General features: G+C 40.1%; 1 protein-coding gene across 2 annotated transcripts in view; it reads left to right on the forward strand.

The window, feature by feature from the left end:
* Positions 1-22,712, forward strand: part of LOC135233743 (sodium-dependent phosphate transporter 1-B-like) — a 188,358-nt gene that overhangs the window by 145,035 nt on the left and 20,611 nt on the right. For both annotated transcript variants that reach the window (XM_064297585.1, XM_064297584.1), the window contains one exon: positions 16,522-16,707. In XM_064297585.1, the coding sequence (XP_064153655.1) occupies positions 16,522-16,707 (186 nt within the window). The remainder of the gene's footprint in view (positions 1-16,521; positions 16,708-22,712) is intronic.

Here is a 22,712-nt window from a genome sequence, read left to right on the forward strand (position 1 = left end):
ATTACTCAGCCTGAATTAACTGCAAGGCCTTGCTCCTGACTGGCCTGAAAGCTATTCATGTAGCCTCTGAAACAGGCGCAGTGCTGTGGATGGGCCTAACATAACATAACATAACATAATGAGGAGAACAGGCATTCAGCCCAACAATGCTCGCCATTTTCCTAACTAAATATGTGCTGTGATTACCTACAGACGAGATAGTATCGAACACTGTATCAGTATCTAACACTGTATCAAGCCTAGTTTTGAAAGTCCCCAGAGTTTCTGCCTCTACTACATGACCTGGAAGGCTATTCCACACATTAACTATTCCCTGCGTGAAAAAATTCTTCATAATGTTTGTATGGTATTTACCTTTTGTTAATTTCCATTTATGTTCCCTCGTTCTACTAACAGAACTCAATCTGAATAATCTCTTGTAGTTCACTTTGTTGATCCCCTTTATGAATTTAAAAGCCTCAATCAAATCACCACTGAGTCTCCTTCTACTAAGCTTGAAGAGGTTAAGCATCTTAAGTATTTCCTCATAGCTTTTATATTTCATACCAGGAATCAATTTTGTTGCTCATCTTTGATCTTTTTCCAGAGCCTCTATATCTTTCTTGTAGTATGGTCCCCAGAACTGTAAACAATAATACTCTAAGTGTGATCTAACAAATGTATCATATACAATAAGTATAACATCCTTGATTTATACTCAATACATTTAGCAATATATCCCAGCATGTAGGCTACCTACAGACGAGATAGTATCGAACACTGTATCAGTATCTAACACTGTATCAAGCCTAGTTTTGAAAGTCCCCAGAGTTTCTGCCTCTACTACATGACCTGGAAGGCTATTCCACACATTAACTATTCCCTGCGTGAAAAAATTCTTCATAATGTTTGTATGGTATTTACCTTTTGTTAATTTCCATTTATGTTCCCTCATTCTACTAACAGAACTCAATCTGAATAATCTCTTGTAGTTCACTTTGTTGATCCCCTTTATGAATTTAAAAGCCTCAATCAAATCACCACTGAGTCTCCTTCTACTAAGCTTGAAGAGGTTAAGCATCTTAAATATTTCCTCATAGCTTTTATATTTCATACCAGGAATCAATTTTGTTGCTCATCTTTGATCTTTTTCCAGAGCCTCTATATCTTTCTTGTAGTACGGTCCCCAGAACTGTAAACAATAATACTCTAAGTGTGATCTAACAAATGTATCATATACAATAAGTATAACATCCTTGATTTATACTCAATACATTTAGCAATATATCCCAGCATCCTGTTGGCCTTTTTTATTGCTACAGCACAGTGCCTAGAACCAGAAAGGCTTTAATCAACCATTACTCCCAAGTCTTTTTAAAACTGAGCACATTCCAATTTTGTTCCTCCCTTAAAGTAATCCTGCCTAATCTTTTTATTTCCCACATGCAGAACTTTACATTTGGCAATATTCATTTTCATTTGCCAGGTTCCCGCCCACTTCTGGATTTTATTTAAATCTTCTTGGATTACTTTAGTAGTTTCCAAACTATTAGCTGAGCCTCCCAGTTTTGTATCATCTGCAAATTTGACTAATGTACTTTCTATGTCCCTTTCAAGGTCATTGATATAAAAAAGGAAGAGCAGTGGCCCCAGCACCAATCCTTGTGGGACTCCACTTCCAACAGTACTACTACTACTCTTTGTGTTCTACCCTGTAGCCAGTTCCGAATCCACTCTGAAATACGTCCTCTAATTCTTACTGTCTTCATTTTACTAACAGGTCTCTCGTGTGGTACCTTATCAAATGTCTTTTACAAATCTAAGTAGATAATATAATATGCCTTGTTATAACACTTCAAAGAATACCTGAAGGTTTGTCAGACATGACCTTCCCTTACGAAAACCATGCTGGCTATCTCTTAGGATTTTGCTATTTTCAAGAAATACTTCCAACTTGCCTCTAATGGCATTACTGAATGTCTTCAGTAATTCATGCAGTAATACTTTATCCTCTATTTCAATATCTCATAAGAGTTCTGAGTACTGAATATGCCTTCCAGTCTATTAGTAACCTCTTCTCTAGTAACATTCTCAACAAAATTACTATTAAGGCATCAGCTACATCTTTATTCTTAGGCAAGCAATGTTCCTTCTTCATTCCTGATGCACCTGATATCCTCTTTGACTTTCCTTTTCCTACTACAGTGTCGAAAGAAACAATTAGGATTACTTTTTGCATCTTGGGCAATTTGCCATTGAAAGAACCTCTTGGCTTCCCGTAGTTCTTTTTTAACCTTAGCATGCATATTACAATATTCAGCCTTATTACTCTCAATGCTGTCATTTCTATATATCTTATACAGTTTCGTTTTTTTTTTTCTCAAACTCTCCCATATGGCTTTGTTTATCAGCTGGGGGGAGCACTTCTTTAACTTACTTTTCCTTGCCTTTGGAATAAATTTACTTTGCGCCTCAAGTATAGCCCTTTTGAACCTACCCCACTTTTCATTCACAGTCTTGCAGTAAAGATGTTTCACCCAGTCAATATTACTTAAATTTTCACGCATGTTGTTGAAATTGGCTCGTCTAAAATAAAAAATTCTGGCCATAGAGGAGGCCTTGTTAATTTGCCGTAATAAATCAAATTTAACTACAGAATGATTGCTGGTCCCAAATGGATTAATTACCTCTATGCTACAAATTCTGTCCGGATCATTACATAGCACCACATCCAGAATTGATTTCCCTCTTGTGGGCTGATTGACATACTGTGCCAGAAATTTATAACATCTAAAAATTCTTCCTTACTTTTTCCTTGTCCTGTCATCATTTCCCAATTAATAGCAGGGTAATTGAAGTCACCCATAATAATAGTCTCACAATCCTGACAAGCTTGTTTTATTTTTCCAAAGAGTGTTGAGTTCACACTACTGTCTGAGCTGGCGGTCGATAACACACTCCTACTGTAATCCCAACTATGTCCCCTCTATTTATAGCAGCCTCAAGCACCAACAATTTATTTTTTATACTTCTAGCATTTAAGCAAAGACATTTCAGATTATTATTTCTACACATCCTCTACCATTCTCTCACCCCCCGCCGCCCCAAGCCACCCTTCCTACAACTTTGCTTTAACAAGACTTCATTAGTGTTCACACTATAGAGGGTATGCACATAACATCACAGTAGGTGGAAGTCACTGCGGTTACACCCACTGAGTGGCAGAAAGACTACTGAGTGATAGCGTTAGCGTTCAGCTTGAATGCGGTGAAAACACAAAAAAACACATCTAAAATGGGAAAGAGCTGTTGTGCATTTGACTGTACAAATAGATTCAACAAGAAATCGGAGCTATCTTTTTTTACAGACTGCCGAAAGCTAAAGAAAAGAGAAGCAAATGGATCGCTGCAATTCGCAGAAACAACTGGAATCCAGGCACTGAAACGTGGATTTGCGGTTGTCATTTTGTGTCAGGTATGTTGGATTTTTGGGTAAAATCATACCTTAATTTATGTAGGCTACTGTATTCACTACTCATCGATTAAATATTTAGCATCTTTCATTTATATTCTGTGTAACTGTAAAGTTTTTGTCAGCATTTATTAAAAAACATCCATGATGATGAGCCTTGTGTTCTACAAACAAATGGGGGATGGTTAGATAGTAATAGCTAGCCAAGCATATAAATTATTAAGGTATGATTTTACCCAAAAATCCAACATACCTGACACAAAATAACAACCGCAAATCCACGTTTCGGTGCCTGGATTCGAGTTGTTTCTGCGAATTGCAGTGATGCATCGTTTCTCTTTTCTTTAGCTTTCGGCCGTCTGTAAAAAGATAGCTCAGATTTCTTGTTGAATGTCCACGGACCACTGGTTCTTTGGTAAGTTGTAAGGATCACTGTCGAGTCCAACTGCCTTTAATTTAAGCAAATAATTGTTTGTTTTACTCCCGGTTTTGCAGTTTCCTATACTAAAGGCAGCCATGTGGCAGCATGTTTTGCCACTCAATCCCGACTGAGGGGGCGTATTCCGGTGGGAAAGTGACGTCAATGCATACCCTCTATTATAGGAAGCCCTGACAGCTTCCATCCTGACAGTCTGCACTTCCCTACCCTTTTCACTTTCTGACCTCCCTGCCCCCCAAGTCCCTAGTTTAAATCCTGTGCTAACTTAAGCATACGCTGGCCCAGTGAAGCAGGACCCCTCTGGTTCAGGTGCAGCCTGTTACGCTTGTACAGGTCACCCCTGTCCAAGAAGTAGTGCCAGTGTCCCATAAACCTGTACCCCTCTTTCCTACACCAGGTTTGTAGCCACGTGTAAAAAACCTCCAAATAAAATTTTCCTTTCTTCTACTTGCATGTGGTACTAGTAGTATTCCAGAAAAAATTACCGTGGAGGTTCTGCTCCTAATCTTTTCTGCTAGCTCCACAAATTAGTCCTGCAGAACTTCAAACCTACCCTTACCTATGTCATGGGTTCCTATGTGAACCATCTTCACTGGATGCCTCCCCGCTCTGGCCAGGAGCTTGTCCACATGCTCCAGGAGATCTCCTACCTGGGTACCAGGCAGGCAACATAACGTACGAAACTCCTTTTCATACAAACAGCCTATGCTGTCTACCCCCCTAATAATTGAATCCCCCACTATCACTAACTCCCTTTTTTCGAGAGGAGGTGGCCACCTGGGTGCCCAGTGGCTCCTCGGTCCTCCCACTCTCAGGGTCAAGAGCCAAATCCAATTCCTGCAAGGGCTGGAATTGGTTGGACACCACATCCTCTGGAGAGATGTACATGCCCTTTTCTACAGCTGTGCCCCACTGTCACCCAACTCTCTCTCCCTGCCTGCTTTCCAGCTGTGACATGCACACCAAATCCTTAACCCTCTGGGGTCGAGAGCTCTGCCGGCGGAGCTCGACAAGATGAAATTAACTTTAGTTTCTATTTGGATGATTAACTTCACGTGCTGTTATCATACAGACGCAACAAAAACATTGACAGAAACCTTAGAATCGCGACTTTCCAATGCGCCCATTGGCAAATAATATGAATTGTTTTAAATGTTCTAAATTTGATTTATTTAGATCATGTATGCTTCGTTAAACTTTACTCATTACTATGTGAATTTCGCTCAGCAGGAAGTCCGCCCAAATCGCATTCACATGTTAACAATTATAATTACTCTCCATAGAAGGAGACTAAAGGAGGGGCGATGCGAGATCCATGTGAGAAATGCCAAGTCTGCGAAAGCGGGATAGAATGTCAAAGTGTCGCCGAATTCACTTCTTTTGAGGTGAACATTTCGTTTAATTTTGGAAAATGGTCCGGAAGCCGACACTGATGAAGAGCGGTGTCATTTCGAATAGCGAACTGATCCAGCTGAGGATCAACTTCATGCGTAAGTATATTTCTTATGATCATATTGGTAAATATGTGTACTGTATTGCAACGTATCTGTGTGTTTGTAGGAATATCCAGCAATATGTGCGTTTGTAAATTCCCACACTACGAATGATTTGAACTATTGCATCTCAAAATTATAGGCTAGCCTCTCTGCGTCTGGGTGTGTTAGAAGTATCAGGTAGACTGTATGTTTTTCGATCATATTGGTAATAAACAGCCCGTGGCGTGGCTAAGATTCTAAAACTGATGTCCTCGCACAATCGATATTAGCATACTGTAAGTAAAATCGGGAAATAGCAATATAATAACCACTTAGCTAAACAGACCTAGCCTACTTCAGATTGAGGCAGTTTTATTGATGAGTTGCATGTAGTTGAGCTGGAATAGCAATGTTTATTTAGTTTAGCTAATGTTGTTTCGTTGATAGCTTGCATTATTTGTAAATGTGTGCTGTATTGCATTCTCTGTGTTTGTAGGAATATTCACTAATATGCGCGCTTGTAAATTCCCACACTACGAACGATTCTAACCATTGCTTCTCAAAATTATAGGCTACCTCTCTGCGTCTGGTTGTTTGTTTGGTTCTTTGTTTGTATATGATGTAACCATGTCACATTTCCTAAGTTTTGTTTTCATTAGTTAGTGGTTTGCCCCTTTTTTGTAAAGCACATTTAATTTTCACCTGTTGAAGGAAATGTGCTATATAAATAAAGTTTGATTTGATGTCACATTTCCTAACAATTTTGTTTTTATTATATTTACAGAGATGCTGATCAGGAAACACGGCCTAGTTCACCACTAGCTAAGAGGCCACGCAAGCGTTGCAAGAGTACACCAGTCTCATCTCATCTTCCATGCGTATAGTTTGCTTCAATAAATGTTCTGAAAATCAAAAGATGTCTTTGTATCTGTCTTCTAAATGGCTCACTGAGTCTTTGTCTTAGTGGTGGGGAGGCATGCGGCCAGGTGTGAATAGCCTACTTAAGCCGCGTTTCCACCGCAGGAACTATACCCCGGAACTAGGAACCTTTTGAGGAACTCAGTGCGTTTCCACCGCAGGAACTAGGGTCTAAATTTAGTTCTGGGGGCTTTGTTTTACCCCCCAAAACGTTCCTGCTCGGGGGGTAGTACTTTCCGAAAGTACAGGAACCTTTTGGGTGGAGCTTGCAGCGCTGAACATTTCTGATTGGTCGAGTACTCGTAGCATTTGTGTTATATTTATTTTCCGCCATTACCCGCCATGTTTGAAAATATGGAGCGGCAAACCAATTTATTTTCATAATAACTTCAAATCAAACTTGTATGTTATGCGGCGCAGTAGCCTACTTTTGGTTATAGCCTGTCAACGTCTTGGAATTATAACGTGTGCTCTTCTGTTCTTTTCTTGCTTTAGTATTCGTTTTATAAAATGCTAAGCATTCGTGCTGGGACAGCATATTACGTAGGCTACCAAAACATTCAAACGGATTAATTCGGTTGCTGAATATTTTCTTCCGGATTTTCTTTGTTAGCCCGTTGTAATTGACTCAAAACGTTTGATACAGTTATGTGAGGTATGAGGTATGCAGTAGTTCTGCATAATTAACATTAGTGATACAGTACAAGCAAACTGGAAATCACCTTCCGCACTTTTTATCCGGGTAAAATAACAGGTTAATTCTAGTAATCTTCCCTTTAGCTTTTTCAGACTGCCGTAATTTTACTCCATTTTACTGCCATTCTTCAATTCTACGAAAAGACCAGGAAGACTATGGACTAATTTATGGTGCATGGTTCGCATCTGGAGGGCACACTTCGCTGCTCGGCTAGCAGTAACTTCGAAGGAAAGCAAACGGTGGCTGTACCACTACTAATTTACATTTTCACGCAAGTCCGAGTTTTCGTTCTATTCTTGTCATTTTGCGATTAGCCTATATGGAATTGACGACGAGAAAGTAATAAAACAGCAAATTGTTTACAACGTGTGCATGTTTTCTGCTGTTAATGAATGTGTTTGAGAGGATATGAAAATCAATAAATACAAAAGTAACCATATATAGTCATTGTTGGTAACCCGTTGTATATAAGTGGAATAAACCCCTCCGGGCTGTCCCGGTTATTAGAAAATAATGTAGGCTACTTCGGTGGTAGTATGGGGTTACAGAAGAAATCATATGACAGATGGACCGACGACAACGTCGTTTTTTCATACGTCAGTGGGCTAATTTGCCTAATCTTCGCGGGACTTTAGACCCCGGTGGAAACGCAGACAACCATTGGCTGAAGGAACCTTTTAGTTCCTGGTAAAGTAGTTCCTGGGACTGAAAGTCATTGTTGGTAACCCGTTGTATATAAGTGGAATAAACCCCTCCGGGCTGTCCCGGTTATTAGAAAATAATGTAGGCTACTTCGGTGGTAGTATGGGGTTACAGAAGAAATCATATGACAGATGGACCGACGACAACGTCAGTGGGCTAATTTGCCTAATCTTCGCGGTACTTTAGACCCCGGTGGAAACGCAGACAACCATTGGCTGAAGGAACCTTTTAGTTCCTGGTAAAGTAGTTCCTGGGACTGAAAGTTCCGGGTAATTTTGGTGGAAACGCGGCTATACAAGTTTGATTTGAAGTTATTATGAAAATAAATTGGTTTGCGCCTGCTTATTTTTAAACATGGCGCCTGAAAACAAAAAACACAAAAAAATTCTGCGAGTACTCGACCAATCAGAAATGTTCAGCGCTGCAAGCTCCACCCAAAAGGTTCCTGTCCTTTTGGAAAGTACTACCCCCCGAGCAGGAACCTTTTGAGGAGTAAAATAAAGCCCCAGGAACTAAATTTAGACCCTAGTTCCTGCGGTGGAAATGCACTGAGTTCCTCAAAAGGTTCCTAGTTCCGGGGTATAGTTCCTGCGGTGGAAACGTGGCTTTTGTCTACAGTAAGTTACTGCTTAAACAGAAGCACAAAGACCACAATTTAAAAAATGTGCGGGTGGCTCCGGACAACTAGCAGCACAAACCAGAGAATAAAAATAAATAAATGTAAGGAATGCAAATATTTTATTATTCTTTCATTCTAGTTCTTCATTTAGTGAGACTGTTATGAACAGGTACAGTGTCCTATCACAAGCTAGAGTGTAGTTCGAGAATAAGCCAGAATCCAGTATCAGCATCACTTGGGTGTGTCAAAAGAAGTGCATGGAGGAAAGAGAAAATGGTGGATTGCAAGTGAAACCATGTTTTCCCTGTGGAACAAACAATGTAGATTTTAGCTGAAGTAAACCTTGAAAAAGGAAACAGTCATCAAAACGGACAGCTTTGCAGAAGTTTTCGTGTTCTCTTTGTTGTTTTAACGTGAGTTTAAGTGACAGAGCGTTCGCTTCGCGGCTACTGTGGATAACTTGTGCTATCAGAGGCAATGGTGGAATTCGTTTCAGAAATGGACATGTACTGAAAGCAACAGTGCTGTGAGTTTCAAGAGGAGACTAATTACATTGCTGAAGAGAAAAGCAAAGGTGTATTCTGTGGGCAGACATTTTGATAAGCTAAAGTTTAGTAACCACCGGTGCATACGAGCCGGTAGTGTAGTGTTTCAAGTTTCAGTTCCGTTGTACCTCGCCATTAACGTTACACGCGGTATGCGCGTGGTAAATCCAAGTAAGTGAGTTTGCTGAGGTCGTGATCGTTAATGTTAAAGTGTTCGGAAGACGGCGATTACAGAAGACAATCACAGGAAAAGTCGGAACTGTGCATTCATTTTGGCTGGACTACGCCGTAGTGTGAAACACACACGCACACTGGAGCATCCATTGCTCATTAGAACTCTATAAAAGAGGAAAAGTTCCCTGCCATCCAAAGACATCTTCCAGTGACTCATCTCATCTCTGCTTAAGTCTACAGAGTGGTATTTATATCAAAACTTTACTATTCATTAAGAGACTGAGGTAATAAGTTTACTATCCTTTATTGAACTGAATACATTTAGCCTAAATGAGTGGCTGATATCATATTTTGTGTTTTGACGTGAATATTCCTATTGTGGGGTTTATTGAATTTTGTTTACAATAGTGGAATATGGACTGAAAACAAACCTGCAAATAATGGACTTCATAAAAGAGGGTTTTGTGAAGTGAACTATCTCATATGTGAATCCATTTTGTAGTTGAAATAGCTATTTTCTGTTGGTTTTGATACTGTTGATACTGTGAGAAGAGGTTATTATTAAGCTCTTTATTAAGCACTACCAGGTGTAAAATTAGGAGGAGATAACAATGCAGTTTTGTTCACTTAAAACTAAACTTTTATCTGTGCCCTTTCTTTTGTTGTTTCTTGGAGCCATTTTCATCTCTAAAATATATTTGAAATAGTTATCTTCTTGACCACGAGTGGTAATGACATTCTGTGATCATCAGTAATTTGTCTATACAAGCCAAAAACTGGTTTTGTTTCTTTGCATGAATATTATCATTTTATGTTGAAAAAATCCTAGACAAAGAAATACATGTTCAAGCTGATTATAAATTCCAACAATGAAATACTGTGGCGAGTTGGACAAATGGAGGCAGAGACAGGAGTTGAAATTATCAAATCACTCACACTGAGCTTTGCTTTATTTACCAGTCCTAACAAGGACTATTGGTTTGCTTCTCCAAGATAATTACAGCACATAAGCAGGACACACACTGACACTCACTGCTCAGAGCCTCCCCTTATATTGCTTGAGCTATGCAAATAAGGTTACTTGTAGAGCGGCCGCTGATTGGCTGCCTAGCGCAAACCTTTTAGCCAATCGCGGTCACTCCTGCCCCTACCCAGCTCCAAGCTGCGACACACACATGACTAGGAGAAGGAACACAGGGAACTTAAAGGAGTAACATGGTGGTTTTCAAACTTTCTCGGTTTTATGTGCTATTTGCACAAGAAGCATTGAAGAAACATGATGAGTAAAGTATTAAATATGTCCATTCTTTATTTTTGGAGAAATATGCGTTTTAAATTTATCGTTCTATTTTCAGCCGGTTGAGAATGTTATCAACTTACTGCATCACAAGTACAGTAACCACTCCCCTTTCCACGCCCCGTAAAGAAATCTGACTGGGCACACCGTCCTGCTACAAGTGTGCTGTGAAGTTTAGGTAGCAAACAACAAGGCTGAATCCTTCTGACATAGCCTAATTTACATAGAAACTATACGCTTAGATCGCCTAGTTTCTCTCACTGTGGCTAAGCGGAATCGATAACGTTTCAGAAAATATATAACTTCAAAAGGTTTAATTCAATCTTCTACTGGGACTTGTGCCGTTTATTGAGGGTGTGAAAGAAAATTTTGGTGCCGCTGACTATAATCGAATGTTTTTCAGATTTACTGTTCGATTGAGCAAGTATCATTCAAAGTACATTTTTATGGGTTAGCGCTGTCTGATTGTGCTAGCTACTTCACATTAACCTTGTACGGCGATCAGTAAAGGCTAACAGCACAGCACCACTTAGGCTAATTATTGTCACTTCTATCACCATGAACTAAAAAAAAAAAGGCAACAAACTACCTTTTCTGTGAGAAATGTATTGTCAAGCTCACGCGCATACACTGCTGGCGACATTCTAAAACTACGTTTTGCCATCCCTACAGTCAGTCAGATTGCTGTGATAGGTCATTCATTGGATAACTCGTGACCCATAGTTTGTGCCGCTGGCTCACAGGCAAGACAATGCAAATACATGACTAATGTTAGATTCACTTATTAGAGTACCTTTTAAGGACTATTAGACTATCTGGTTGGTTATATTAATTTATAGCTAGCTAACGTTAGCTAGCTATGTAGTTTGCTTTCATAATGTAATGTTATCGATAACGTTTCATAAGGACATTATAGTTGTGGTTTTATCTTAACTTAACTTAAAAATTATTATTGGATATAAGTCAACGTCCTTAGCTGTCGATACTTGATATACTAAGTTAGCTAGCTTGTGAAAATTCAGTCTCCCAAGATGAGCGCGTATCATGGAGGTGGCTATAGTAACAGGGCACGGTCTGTCAATCATAGCTAACTGACAGTTCTCATTACCACGCCCAGACAGTTTGGGTGAACTTTTATAGTGGGAAATTTAGGCTTAGAAAAATATGTTTTAAAATACATTTAAATGACTGAATAATAAAACAATTATGCACATTTGTTTTGTTGTTGCCTAAAGACAACTGGCAAGTGTCACATTCAACCACCATGTTACTCCTTTAACAATTACAAGAGACGCGAAACACTACAAAACTGTACAAGCACATGTACCATGAATATCTACACTTTAGATACACAAAAGCACACTAACTACACCTAGCTACACACAGCTATATACAAGCAAGTATTTACACGACAATGCAGCGACGGCAATAGTAGCTAGCTGCCTAGCTAGCTACCAATCGTAGCTAGCTGTCAGGCTAGCTACCCCAGGGTCGCCACAATACATTAGGCTGCTCAATTATGTTGGTATGAACAAATACCTAGTGTAATGATTATTACTTTAACACAAGGTCTCAGCAATTACCAAAATGCTCAGGCACATCAAAATCCAGTGCGATAGCTTGCTTTGGATGTTCACTCTGTGTTCCCATCTACCACTTCTTGGTTAATACAGTTTCTCTGTAGCCTAATTGACACACATAGGTTGCATTATTTTTGACATGAACTAAGCCTACTGTTTGTTCCTTTTCACTCATATTTTGCATTTTTATTATGTTACATTATGTTACATACATTTATAATTATATTGTCCCAGTTTGGTGGGTGGCACGGTGGTGCAGTGGGTAGCACTGTCGCCTCACAGCAAAAAGGTCTTTGTTTCAAATCCGGCCTGGGCCTTTCTGTGTGGAGTTTGCATGTTCTCCCTGTGTCTGTGTGGGGTTCCTCCTACAGTCCAAAGACATGCAGGTAGGCTAATTGGAGACTCTAAATTCCCTGTAGGTATGAGTGTGTGCGTGTGCCCTGTAATAGATTGGCGGCCTATCCAGAGTGTATTCCTGCCTCTTGCCCAATTCTCCAGTACCCCCCGCAACCCTGCCCAGGATAAGTGGGTGTAGATAATGATGGGATGGAGGGATGTCTCAGTTTCTAAGACACTTTGTGCTTTGTGTTTTCCTAACTTATAAAATTATATAGAAAGAAAAATGAGAACAAATAAAAATAAGTAACAATAAAAATAATTTAAAAAATAATGTTTGAGTCATGCAAATAACCATTCCAGTAAATGATTTGATTGTAATTTGACTTCACTTACAAAGTGATTCATTGGAGATCTGAACAACCCCCTTTATTAATGGGTTTGTATCTCTGAGGTTCTACTGAAGGTTCTACTCAAGGCCAGGTCTGCTGCAGGACACACAAGTGTGTGTGCGTGCACACAGACACACACACACACACACAGCTGGAGGGAGAGAGATTCTGCACAAATCTGCCAGCTTATTTTAAAAAGATATGTGAACTGATTCATTGTGAACACAAAATAAATGAGCTAGAGTTAGCAACTGTAAAGTCAAAAATGTTTTGTTTATGCTTTCTGTATCTGTACTTATGTCTTGACCCATCCTCATCCAGCATGAACATACACTACATGGCTAAAGTTATGTGGACACCTGTCATCCAACATCTCTTCCAAAATTATGGGCATTCATTTTGCTTGTGTTACCCCAAAAAACCCACCTCAGACCCCTCCGATGTAATGAATTATCGACCCGTATCGCTTCTACCCTTTCTGTCCAAAACCCTTGAACGAGCAGTTCTTAAACAACTAACCTCTTTTCTCCATCAGAACAACCTGCTTGACCCTCACCAGTCTGGCTTCTGATCCGGGCACTCAACAGAGACTGCGCTCCTGGCTGTGACGGAGGCACTTGCCACTGCAAGAGCCTCACGCCTCTCCTCTGTCCTGATCCTTCTTGACCTGTCTGCAGCCTTCGACACGGTCAACCATAAAATACTCCTCTTTACCTTGGCTGGGATGGGCATCGCTGGGACCACTTGTTACGGGAGTGCCGCAGGGATCTGTACTGGGTCCTCTGCTGTTCTCCTTATACACCAAATCTCTTGGTTCAGTTATTAATTCACATGGCTTCTCCTATCATTGTTATGCAGATGACACGCAACTCTTCTTTTCTTCCCCCCCTCGGCCACACAGGTCGATAATAAGAGCTCTTCCGGCCTGGCTGACATCTCCACCTGGATGGCCAGCCACCATCTGAAACTCAACCTCAACAAAACTGAACTGCTCTTCTTCCCATGCAAGACCTCCTTACTATGTGAGCTCTCAATCACGGTTGATGGCACCACAGTGACTGCCTCTCACTCTGCCAAGAGCTTGGGGGTGGTCCTGGATGACCAACTGGACCTCAAGGAGCACATCAAGGCAACATCACGGTCCTGCAGATTCCTTCTGTACAACATCAGAAGGATTCAACCATACCTGACGACGCAATCCACCCAGCTGCTCGTCCAGGCTACGGTGTCCTCTCACCTTGATTACTGCAACTCTCTCCTTGCAAGCCTGCCAACTTGTGCCATACAGCCACTAAAGATGATTCAGCATGCCGGTGCCCGACTCATCTACAACCTTCCCAAATTCTCCCACGTCACTCCACTGGCTACCGGTTGCTGCCAGGATCCGGTTCAAAGCCTGACCCTTGCCTACACTGCAGCCAACAGGACAGCCCCCATCTACTTGCAGGACATGATTCGATCCTATGTCCCTGCTCGACCACTCCGCTCTGCGGCAGCAGGACGCCTTGTAACCCCTCCCACCCGACCAAAGGGATCACAGAGCTTCTCCACCCTAGCTCCCCAGTGGTGGAACAAACTACCCATCTTTCGCCGTGACCTGAAGACTCATCTCTTCAGACTATACCTAGACTAACCACCACCACGCTGTATATTTCACTCTAAATCCCCCCCCCCCCTTTTTCATGACACTTGTTACATGTTGCCCCATCCCAGAACTTTTTGGTAATTTGTATTTGTCCTAATACTGTAGCTTATTCTTCTGCCTAGTTGGCTTTGCAGAGGTTAGGTCTGAATAGTGTTCACTGTGTGAACTAAACTGTGTTCTTGGCTAGAAATAGCTGTACAAAATAAGTATTATATCTTACTGAACCTGTGTTTAGTAGTTGTCTATGACCATGAAATGCACTTTTTGTACGTTGCTTTGGATAAAAGCGTCTGCCAAATAAATGTAATGTAATGTAACATTAATATGGAGTTGGTCCACCGTTTGCTGTTTTAACAATGTGCACTCTTCTGTTTTATACTAGATGTATAGAATTTTTACTAATTTAGAATTGCTGCAGGAATTTGCTTCCATTCAGCCAGAAGAGAATTAGTGCAGTCGGCCACTGATTTGGCGATTTGGCCTGGCTAAGAGTTGGCTTTCCAATTGATCCCAAAGGAATTGAATGGGGTTAAGGTCCGGGCTCTGTGCAGGCCAGTCAGGATCTTCCATACTGTTTTTGCCGAAACCATTTCTACATGGAGCTCACTGTGTGCCCAGGGGCATTGTCATGCTAAAACAGGAAAGGGCAATCCCCAAACTGTTGGGGAAGCACAGAATCATCTAGAATGTGAATGTATGCTGTAGCGTTAAAATTTGCCTTCACTGGAACTAGGGGGCCTAGTCGAAACCGTGAAAAATAGCCCCAGGCCCCAAGGGGTATACAGATACTTTCGGTCATGTAGTGTAACTTTGTTGGAACACATATGAGTAAGACTAGTAGTAGCAGTAGTGACCTGCTGACTAGCTAGCAACAACTCAATACTGGTTTATTCTGACAGTTTGCAATGGACTCAGAAGATTAAACAATTAAGCTGGTCAGGATTTGATTGGAGCTACCTGCTGCCACAGTATTTTATTATTACTAATCACATTTATATAGCACTTTTCCAAAATGCTCAAAGTGCTTTACAATGAAGGGGAACTCACCTCACCAACCACCAATGTGTAGCACCCACCTGGGTGATGCACTGCAGCCAATTTGCGCCAGAACGCTCACCACACATTAGCGAAGGTGGAGAGGGAGAGAACATTTATTTAGCCAATTAAGTCTGGGGGATTTTTAGTGGCAAGTTTTTGCGAGAGCCAGATCTGGGATTTGTACTTGCAGTGTCTAGTGCAGCTAGAGCAAGCTCTAGTCCTAGCTCAGACAGTCAAATTTTGCTTTGTATAAAGGTTAATCATTTAGAAAATTTACATTTAGGGGAGTATTGTGTGAAAAATACAGCTTACACCTATTTCTTATACATAATGATATTTCCATGTGAAATCACAAATTTAGTTTAAACTGCCATTTTCTCATTTACACAACTGCCCAGACAGATCACTCAGAACAGTGACATAGGACCGATGCAAGTGCTCTGCCACTTTCTGTCTGTAGGAGGTAGCCATGGCATAGCGCGGCGGTAGTTCCAATTGGAAGATGTTGCAGCTAATTTGCTTACCGCTTCTGTGCTATAGAATCAGATTTGTGTCAAAAGTATCAAACAAAACATTGTATCAAGTATCAAGCACAACAGACAGTTTGCACACGCATAGAATTATATTGCAATATTTTTTATTTTAAGTTTTGAGTTTTACTCTTGAAATCAATATTTTTCTTTGCAATATTTACATTGTTGATCTCAATCAGAAACGTTTTGCTTGGTAATCTTGCACAAATGTGTGTCAAAAGTATGATGCTTTCTTTAAGACAGTTTTGACACAAATCTGATTCCATGGTAAACAACATAGCTCTGACATCTTCCCAGTGGGCAAAGTACCTCCACGCCACATTGAGACTACCTCCCATAGACAGAGTGCAACAGAATGCCTACATTAGCCATACATAGCTGTAATGTCAGTTTAATGTCAGAGTTCTGATTTAACCAATGCCTACTTTCGGTCGTCTGTCCAAACACAGGTATAGATCATTTTGTTAGTTGAACAAAGAAAAAGATAGTGTTCGCTCTGCACACCCCTTGTGCACTTGTAAAGTACTACGCATTCATACTATGCGTATTTAAAGGTTTTGGTTATTGTTTGGTCATCAGTTTTGTTTCCAGTGGAGTCAACTACACTCTCTTAAGATCAATGCATTGATGGATTGACTGAAAACACCTTGGCTTAATTATTTCATTTCTTCTTTGTTTCAGTAATGCCATTGGACCCCTGGTAGCCCTCTGGTTGGTGTATGACACAGGAAAGGTGATCTCTAATACTCCCACACCCATCTGGCTGTTGTTGTATGGAGGAGTAGGCATCTGTGCTGGGCTCTGGGCTTGGGGACGAAGGGTCATTCAGACTATGGGCAAGGACCTAACCCCCATCACTCCTTCCAGGTATCATCCCCTTTACCTTTTCCAAGAAGAGAAATTTATATGTATATATGGGGGAAAATCTTGGTAATGCTTTGTTTGTTTCAATTTAATAGCTCAATGTATAATGCAATTATTTGAAAGATAAAGACTAAAATGCAATTTTTTCCCTTTTTTTTGTAACTAACTAATATCCCAAATTCTTCACCCAGTTTGGAAAGCATTCATAAGCCCATCTTATCAGTGAAGAATTCTCTGAAGCATGCATTGGAATCAGTTGGCTCTTTGTAGATGAGGATTGGCAATGAGGACTGATGCCCCCTAAGATCAACTTCTTTATAGTCTGACCTAAACATGCCTGATAGAGCTCGATCACTGAAATAAGCCAACTACACCATACAGCAAAATGGAATGGAAACTGCTAGTGAGAAGGTGCTTGCAATCACAGAAAGGGGTTGAGCATCACTTCAACCAGATGATAACAACAATTAACAACAATGGCACTAAGCAAAGCTTTTTTGTATGCCATTTTGTTTGATGTTTGACTAGCAAATTAAAATGAGCTACCTGCAAGCACAGAGTAAGTGTCGAGTTAGAAATGTTGAAGGGGAATTGCACTTTCAAACACTTATGGGCTTATTTTGTTTATATTGTCCTTCTAATGAATGTTAACAAAATGAAATAACTAATCGAAAAATGAAGGTCGACACATTCATTAGAAGAAAATTAGAAATGAAATAAGCCCATATGTGTTTTAAAGTGTAATTCCCCTTTAAGTGTTGTTGGCAGTCACGTTTGGTGTGGTATTACTGGTTGCCAGTCAGCTAATTGCTCATTTCATGGCCTTCCAAAGGAGTTTGCAATTCATATTTGAGAAACACATCCTGGCCAAAGTGTGCCATTCTGCTGCCAAGTGCTTCCGAAACAAAGCACAGTACAATGTTTGCTTTGTAGTAAGGCTGGTGATGAAAATGGGATCCAACACAGGCTCAAACATGTATGGTTGAGTCCATGCCGGATGATTTATGGATGCCATGTTCACTTTTATAATAATAATAATACATTTATTTTATATAGCGCTTTTCACAATCTCAAAGACACTTTACAACACGGAAGAAACAATCAACAAAAGAAACCAGGGTATAAGCATAATTTATAACAAGAGTATTACAGGCAGGAGATGGTGGAGGAGCTCCTGTAATTCATGATCAGATAACCAATCAAGGCAGATCTTGTGGAGAAAAAAAATGCAACACACATCCAAAATGGCCTATTCGGCTCAAAGGGTGAGCACACCAGATGTTTTTTAACATTTGGTAATTTTTTTCTTAACAATATATTTTGTACACCTTGTGGAATAATGTAAAACAGCCGAAAAATAGAATAATTGGGGACCTTTAAACCCCTTCAAGCAGATACCAAATCTGATGAATCCTTGCACATTTAGGGGACTTGAAAACTTGACTTAAATGAAGCAAGACACTTTACAATATTACCTTAGATTAGTTTATATTCATAATTGGAATTATCCATTCCAGAAATGGAATTATCTTGGCAAAAATGCAAAAATAACGTTGTTTTAGTATGAACTGGAATACTGAGAGAGAAAATTTATAAACCAGGTAAAACCATACATGTCCTGGATCATAAAATCCTTGACCACAAGTGTGCAAATAATAGTACTTGTATCAAAATTAGGCCAAGTGACAAGAAACAATATAGGCTATTTTAGCTCACACAAATTAAACAAGCTGTATTATTTCAAGTAACTTGGCCCTTTCATATTACTATCTGAAGACAATGTGGTCATTTAAACATTGTGTCTCATCAATGTGTCAGAAAACAAAAATTTTACTTTTACTAATTGTACTTACACTTCAGAAAGGATATGTTTATACTTGGTTGTCAAGTTAATTTTACAAAATAACGAGTTCTTGTATATTTGCAACTTCAAATAAATACTGATTATAAAATAAATATTGTACATACATACAAATGGGTGACAAAAAACCAACTTAAAGTGTCTTAGTAAGGTGTTGAGCAATCACAAGCCACCACAGCAGCTTCACTGTGCCTTGGCATAGATTCTACAAGTCTCTGGAACTGGAGGGTTGGAACACCATTGGAGGGTTGGAACACCATTCTTCCAAAAGATATTCCCTCATTTGGTGTTTTGATGATGTTGGTGGAGAGCGCAGTCTAACATATCGGTCCAAAATTTCCCATAGGTGTTCAATTGGGTTGAGATCTGATGACTGTGAGGTCCATAGCATATAATTTACATCATTTTCACACTCATCAAATCATTCAGAGACCCCTCATGCCCTGTGGATAGGGGCATTGCCTTCCTAGAAGAGACCACTCCCATCAGGATATAAATGTTTCATCATAAGATAAGAATGATCACTCAGAATAACTTTGTATTCATTTGACTTGACCCTTCCATCTAAGGGGTCAAGTGGACCCAAACCATGCCTGGATAATCCCCCCACAGCATAACAGAGCCATTGGACCCCCTCACTGTAGGGGTCAAGTATTCAGACCTGTACCGTTCTCTTGGTGTACGCCACACATGCCTCTGCCCACTAGTCGAAAATATGGTGAAGGATGACTCATGAAAAATCACTTTTTTCCCCAAATACCTTTTTTGTAGACCAGTTCAGATGGTTTTTGCACCACTGAACTCTCAAACGTGCATTTATCTTTGTAATGAGGTTTATGCACAGCATCCCTACTATAATATCCTTCTACGTATTTGTCGACGGACTGTTAATGCTGACAGCCTGATCCTCTCCTGCATCGACATTCTTACCTGAGGAAGAGTTGGTCTCCTGTTTTTCCATACATGTCACACTAATGCACAAGCACCATGGTCTTCAAATGTGCACTTTCGAGCACAATTTCTGACCATATTTACTGATGTTTTTCCCATATATCTAAATGCAGATGTCACTTTAGTCACTGTTCCTATTAAAACACTACCTAGTTGAGCAGTCTTTGTGACTGAAGCTCCTGGCATCCATGCCCCAATAATGAACCCTCTTTCAAAGACACTTTTCCATCTTGAAATCAGGGCCAAAGATCGAGGTCAACTGGGTCTGCACAGCATTTTTATACATGCCACAGAGCATGATAGGATGTTAAACACTGTTGTAATTGTATCATGCAGTACAACTGTATGGAAGCATCTGCATTCATTATTTTTCTCCACTCATTAAAGTCATGGTTTTAAAATGACATAAATAATTATCCTGTTTACGTAACAAACAATGACCTCTATGTTATATAGCCATAACAGGCTTTTATAACATTGAGATAAACAAACATAGACAAAATGTTTTTATGAATCAAAACACAGTTACTCATTCTTACTCTGAACTGCATAATATGAGCTGCCTGAACCCCACCACCACCTACCTGAGGGATATTGAAGTCAATTATAAACTGAAAAAATGCTTTCATAATTAAAAAAACCTCATCTTCATTATAACCTACTGTATACAATAAATCCCTAATTAAATAATTTTTTATAAACTACAGAATGTTAGGCTAAAGTGTTTTGTTGTTTTTTGTTAATACTGTTTCTTCCCTCTTTGTTGAAGCTCTACCTGTATGTTGGATTTGTATACGCTTCGGTACATTATGTTTTACTCGAACTTCCCCAAGTTGTATTTTGTAAAGACAAGCTCCTGTACATGAGCTGGGAGCAGTCTGCGATGGGGAGATACAGCATCCCAGCACATTTCTCCTTCCCTTCTCCTGGGAGTGCGTATTTACATAGCCTGTCGCTCTCCTCTTATCAATTCCAACGAGAGTGCGTAGCTTTGGTGGTTTGTTGGAACTGCACACAAACACATCGGTTATATATCACACAGTTTTCATGTAGCTATTCAATTTAGTTTATTCAAAGTCTCAGTTTCAGAGAAAACCGGAAAAAAACGTTGGAGGTGTTATCTCAGTGGAGTTCTAAGCCTATCATTTTTATAACTACAGCATCCACAATTATTCAAACCCTCCATAAAGACTTTAGCAATTTCATCAAACCTGCAGTGAATTAATTCAGTGTGACTATGTGCAAAATTAGTTTCGATAGCATTTTATTGGGAAATTCTTATCAAAGCACCTGTCATTCAATTGTTGAATAGTGTACCGGAGTAGACAGCGACACCATTTGCACCAGGGTAAAAGCACCTGTTGGTATTTCTTTACTGAGTCAATTTTTTCAACTTGTAAAACAGTTATTTTAAGCCAATTAAATAACAATTTATTGATAATTATTTTATCCAGTAGGTGACCATATAAGCTTTCTAACGATGTATAACATGTCTAATTTCACTTGTGGAATAGCGTTTTATAACCCAGCATAACCAAAAGTTTTGTCTCATTATCGCCACCTTACGGATTCACTCTGTGATAGCAGTAAAAGACACTGCACCTAGCTAAACGTAATCATTGAGTTCTGTCATTTTTTGGAAAATATTATTATTATTGAGAATTATGTTTGCTGATAGACCTAGCTGATACTATCTAGTCTTTAGGTAATCAGCTAAAGCTGTATCTAACACTATATCAAGCCCAGTCTTGAAAATCCCCAGAGTTTCTGCTTCGCCTACGTGACCTGGCAGGCTATTCCACACATTGACTACTCTCTGCATGAAAAAATTCTTCCTAATGTCGGGATGGAATCTACCTTTTCTTAATTTCCATTTATGTCCCTCGTTCTACTAACAGAACTCAACCTGAAAAATCTCTTGTAGTTCACTTTGTTGATCCCCTTTATGGTAAATGAACTGCATTTATATAGCGCTTTTATCCAAAGCGCTTTACAATTGATGCCTCTCATTCACCCATTCACACACACACACTCACACACGAACAGTGAAAGGCTGCCATGCAAGGTACCAGTCAGCTCGTTGGGAGCAATTAGGGGTTAGGTGTCTTGCTCAGGGACACTTCAACACACTGTGGCAGACGGCAGGGAGAGGTGAGGGGAGTAGTAATTGAGGGCAGATACGTTGCCGCCCGCTGGCTCCACCCCCGAGCCTTATATGGACTTCCTGCCCCAACGAGGCAAGCCTGGGCCTAATTAAGCCATTAAGGGCAGAGGGATAAAAGGGGAAGCGAAGTGAACAAACGGGGCAAAGTACCGTGAGGGAAACGCGTGTGGTGGAGAGTAAGTGAGAGCGAAAATTATCTGTGTGATTACCTGTTGCGACCCGGACTGTTTGACAAACCCCGCTGTGTACCAAACTGTTTTGGCTGAGGACCTGGTTTTTGGATATCCCTGGATTACGGAAAAGGACAACGAGAACGGATTGTGGACTTTGGATTGGTTGCTGAATTTCCCCTTCCCCTCCTTGTGTAAATTTTCCCTAAATAAATCCCCCCTATTTCACTCCAGTCGTGTTTCATGTGATTGTTTAGTTATTGAATTGGTGACGTGGAAACCCCACACCCGTGAGCCTGCCACAACGCCCAGGGCGGGGGATCAAACCGGCAACCCTCCGACTGCCAGACAACCGCTCTTACCTCCTGAGCTATATCACCCCTTTATGAATTTAAAAGCCTCAATCAAATCACCTCCTTCAGTCTCCTTTTACTAAGCTTGAAGTGGTTAAGCATCTTAAGTCTTTCCTCATAGCTTTTATATTTCATACCAGGAATCAATTTTGTTGCTCATCTTTGATCTTTTTCCAGAGCCTCTATATCTTTCTTGTAGTACGGTCCCCAGAACTGTAAACAATAATACTCTAAGTGTGATCTAACAAATGTATCATATACAATAAGTATAACATCCTTGATTTATACTCAATACATTTAGCAATATATCCCAGCATCCTGTTGGCCTTTTTTATTGCTACAGCACAGTGCCTAGAACCAGAAAGGCTTTAATCAACCATTACTCCCAAGTCTTTTTAAAACTGAGCACATTCCAATTTTGTTCCTCCCTTAAAGTAATCCTGCCTAATCTTTTTATTTCCCACATGCAGAACTTTACATTTGGCAATATTAATTTTCATTTGCCAGGT

The sequence above is a fragment of the Anguilla rostrata genome, chromosome 10, assembly GCF_018555375.3.
Source record: "Anguilla rostrata isolate EN2019 chromosome 10, ASM1855537v3, whole genome shotgun sequence".
Lineage (NCBI taxonomy): Eukaryota > Metazoa > Chordata > Actinopteri > Anguilliformes > Anguillidae > Anguilla > Anguilla rostrata.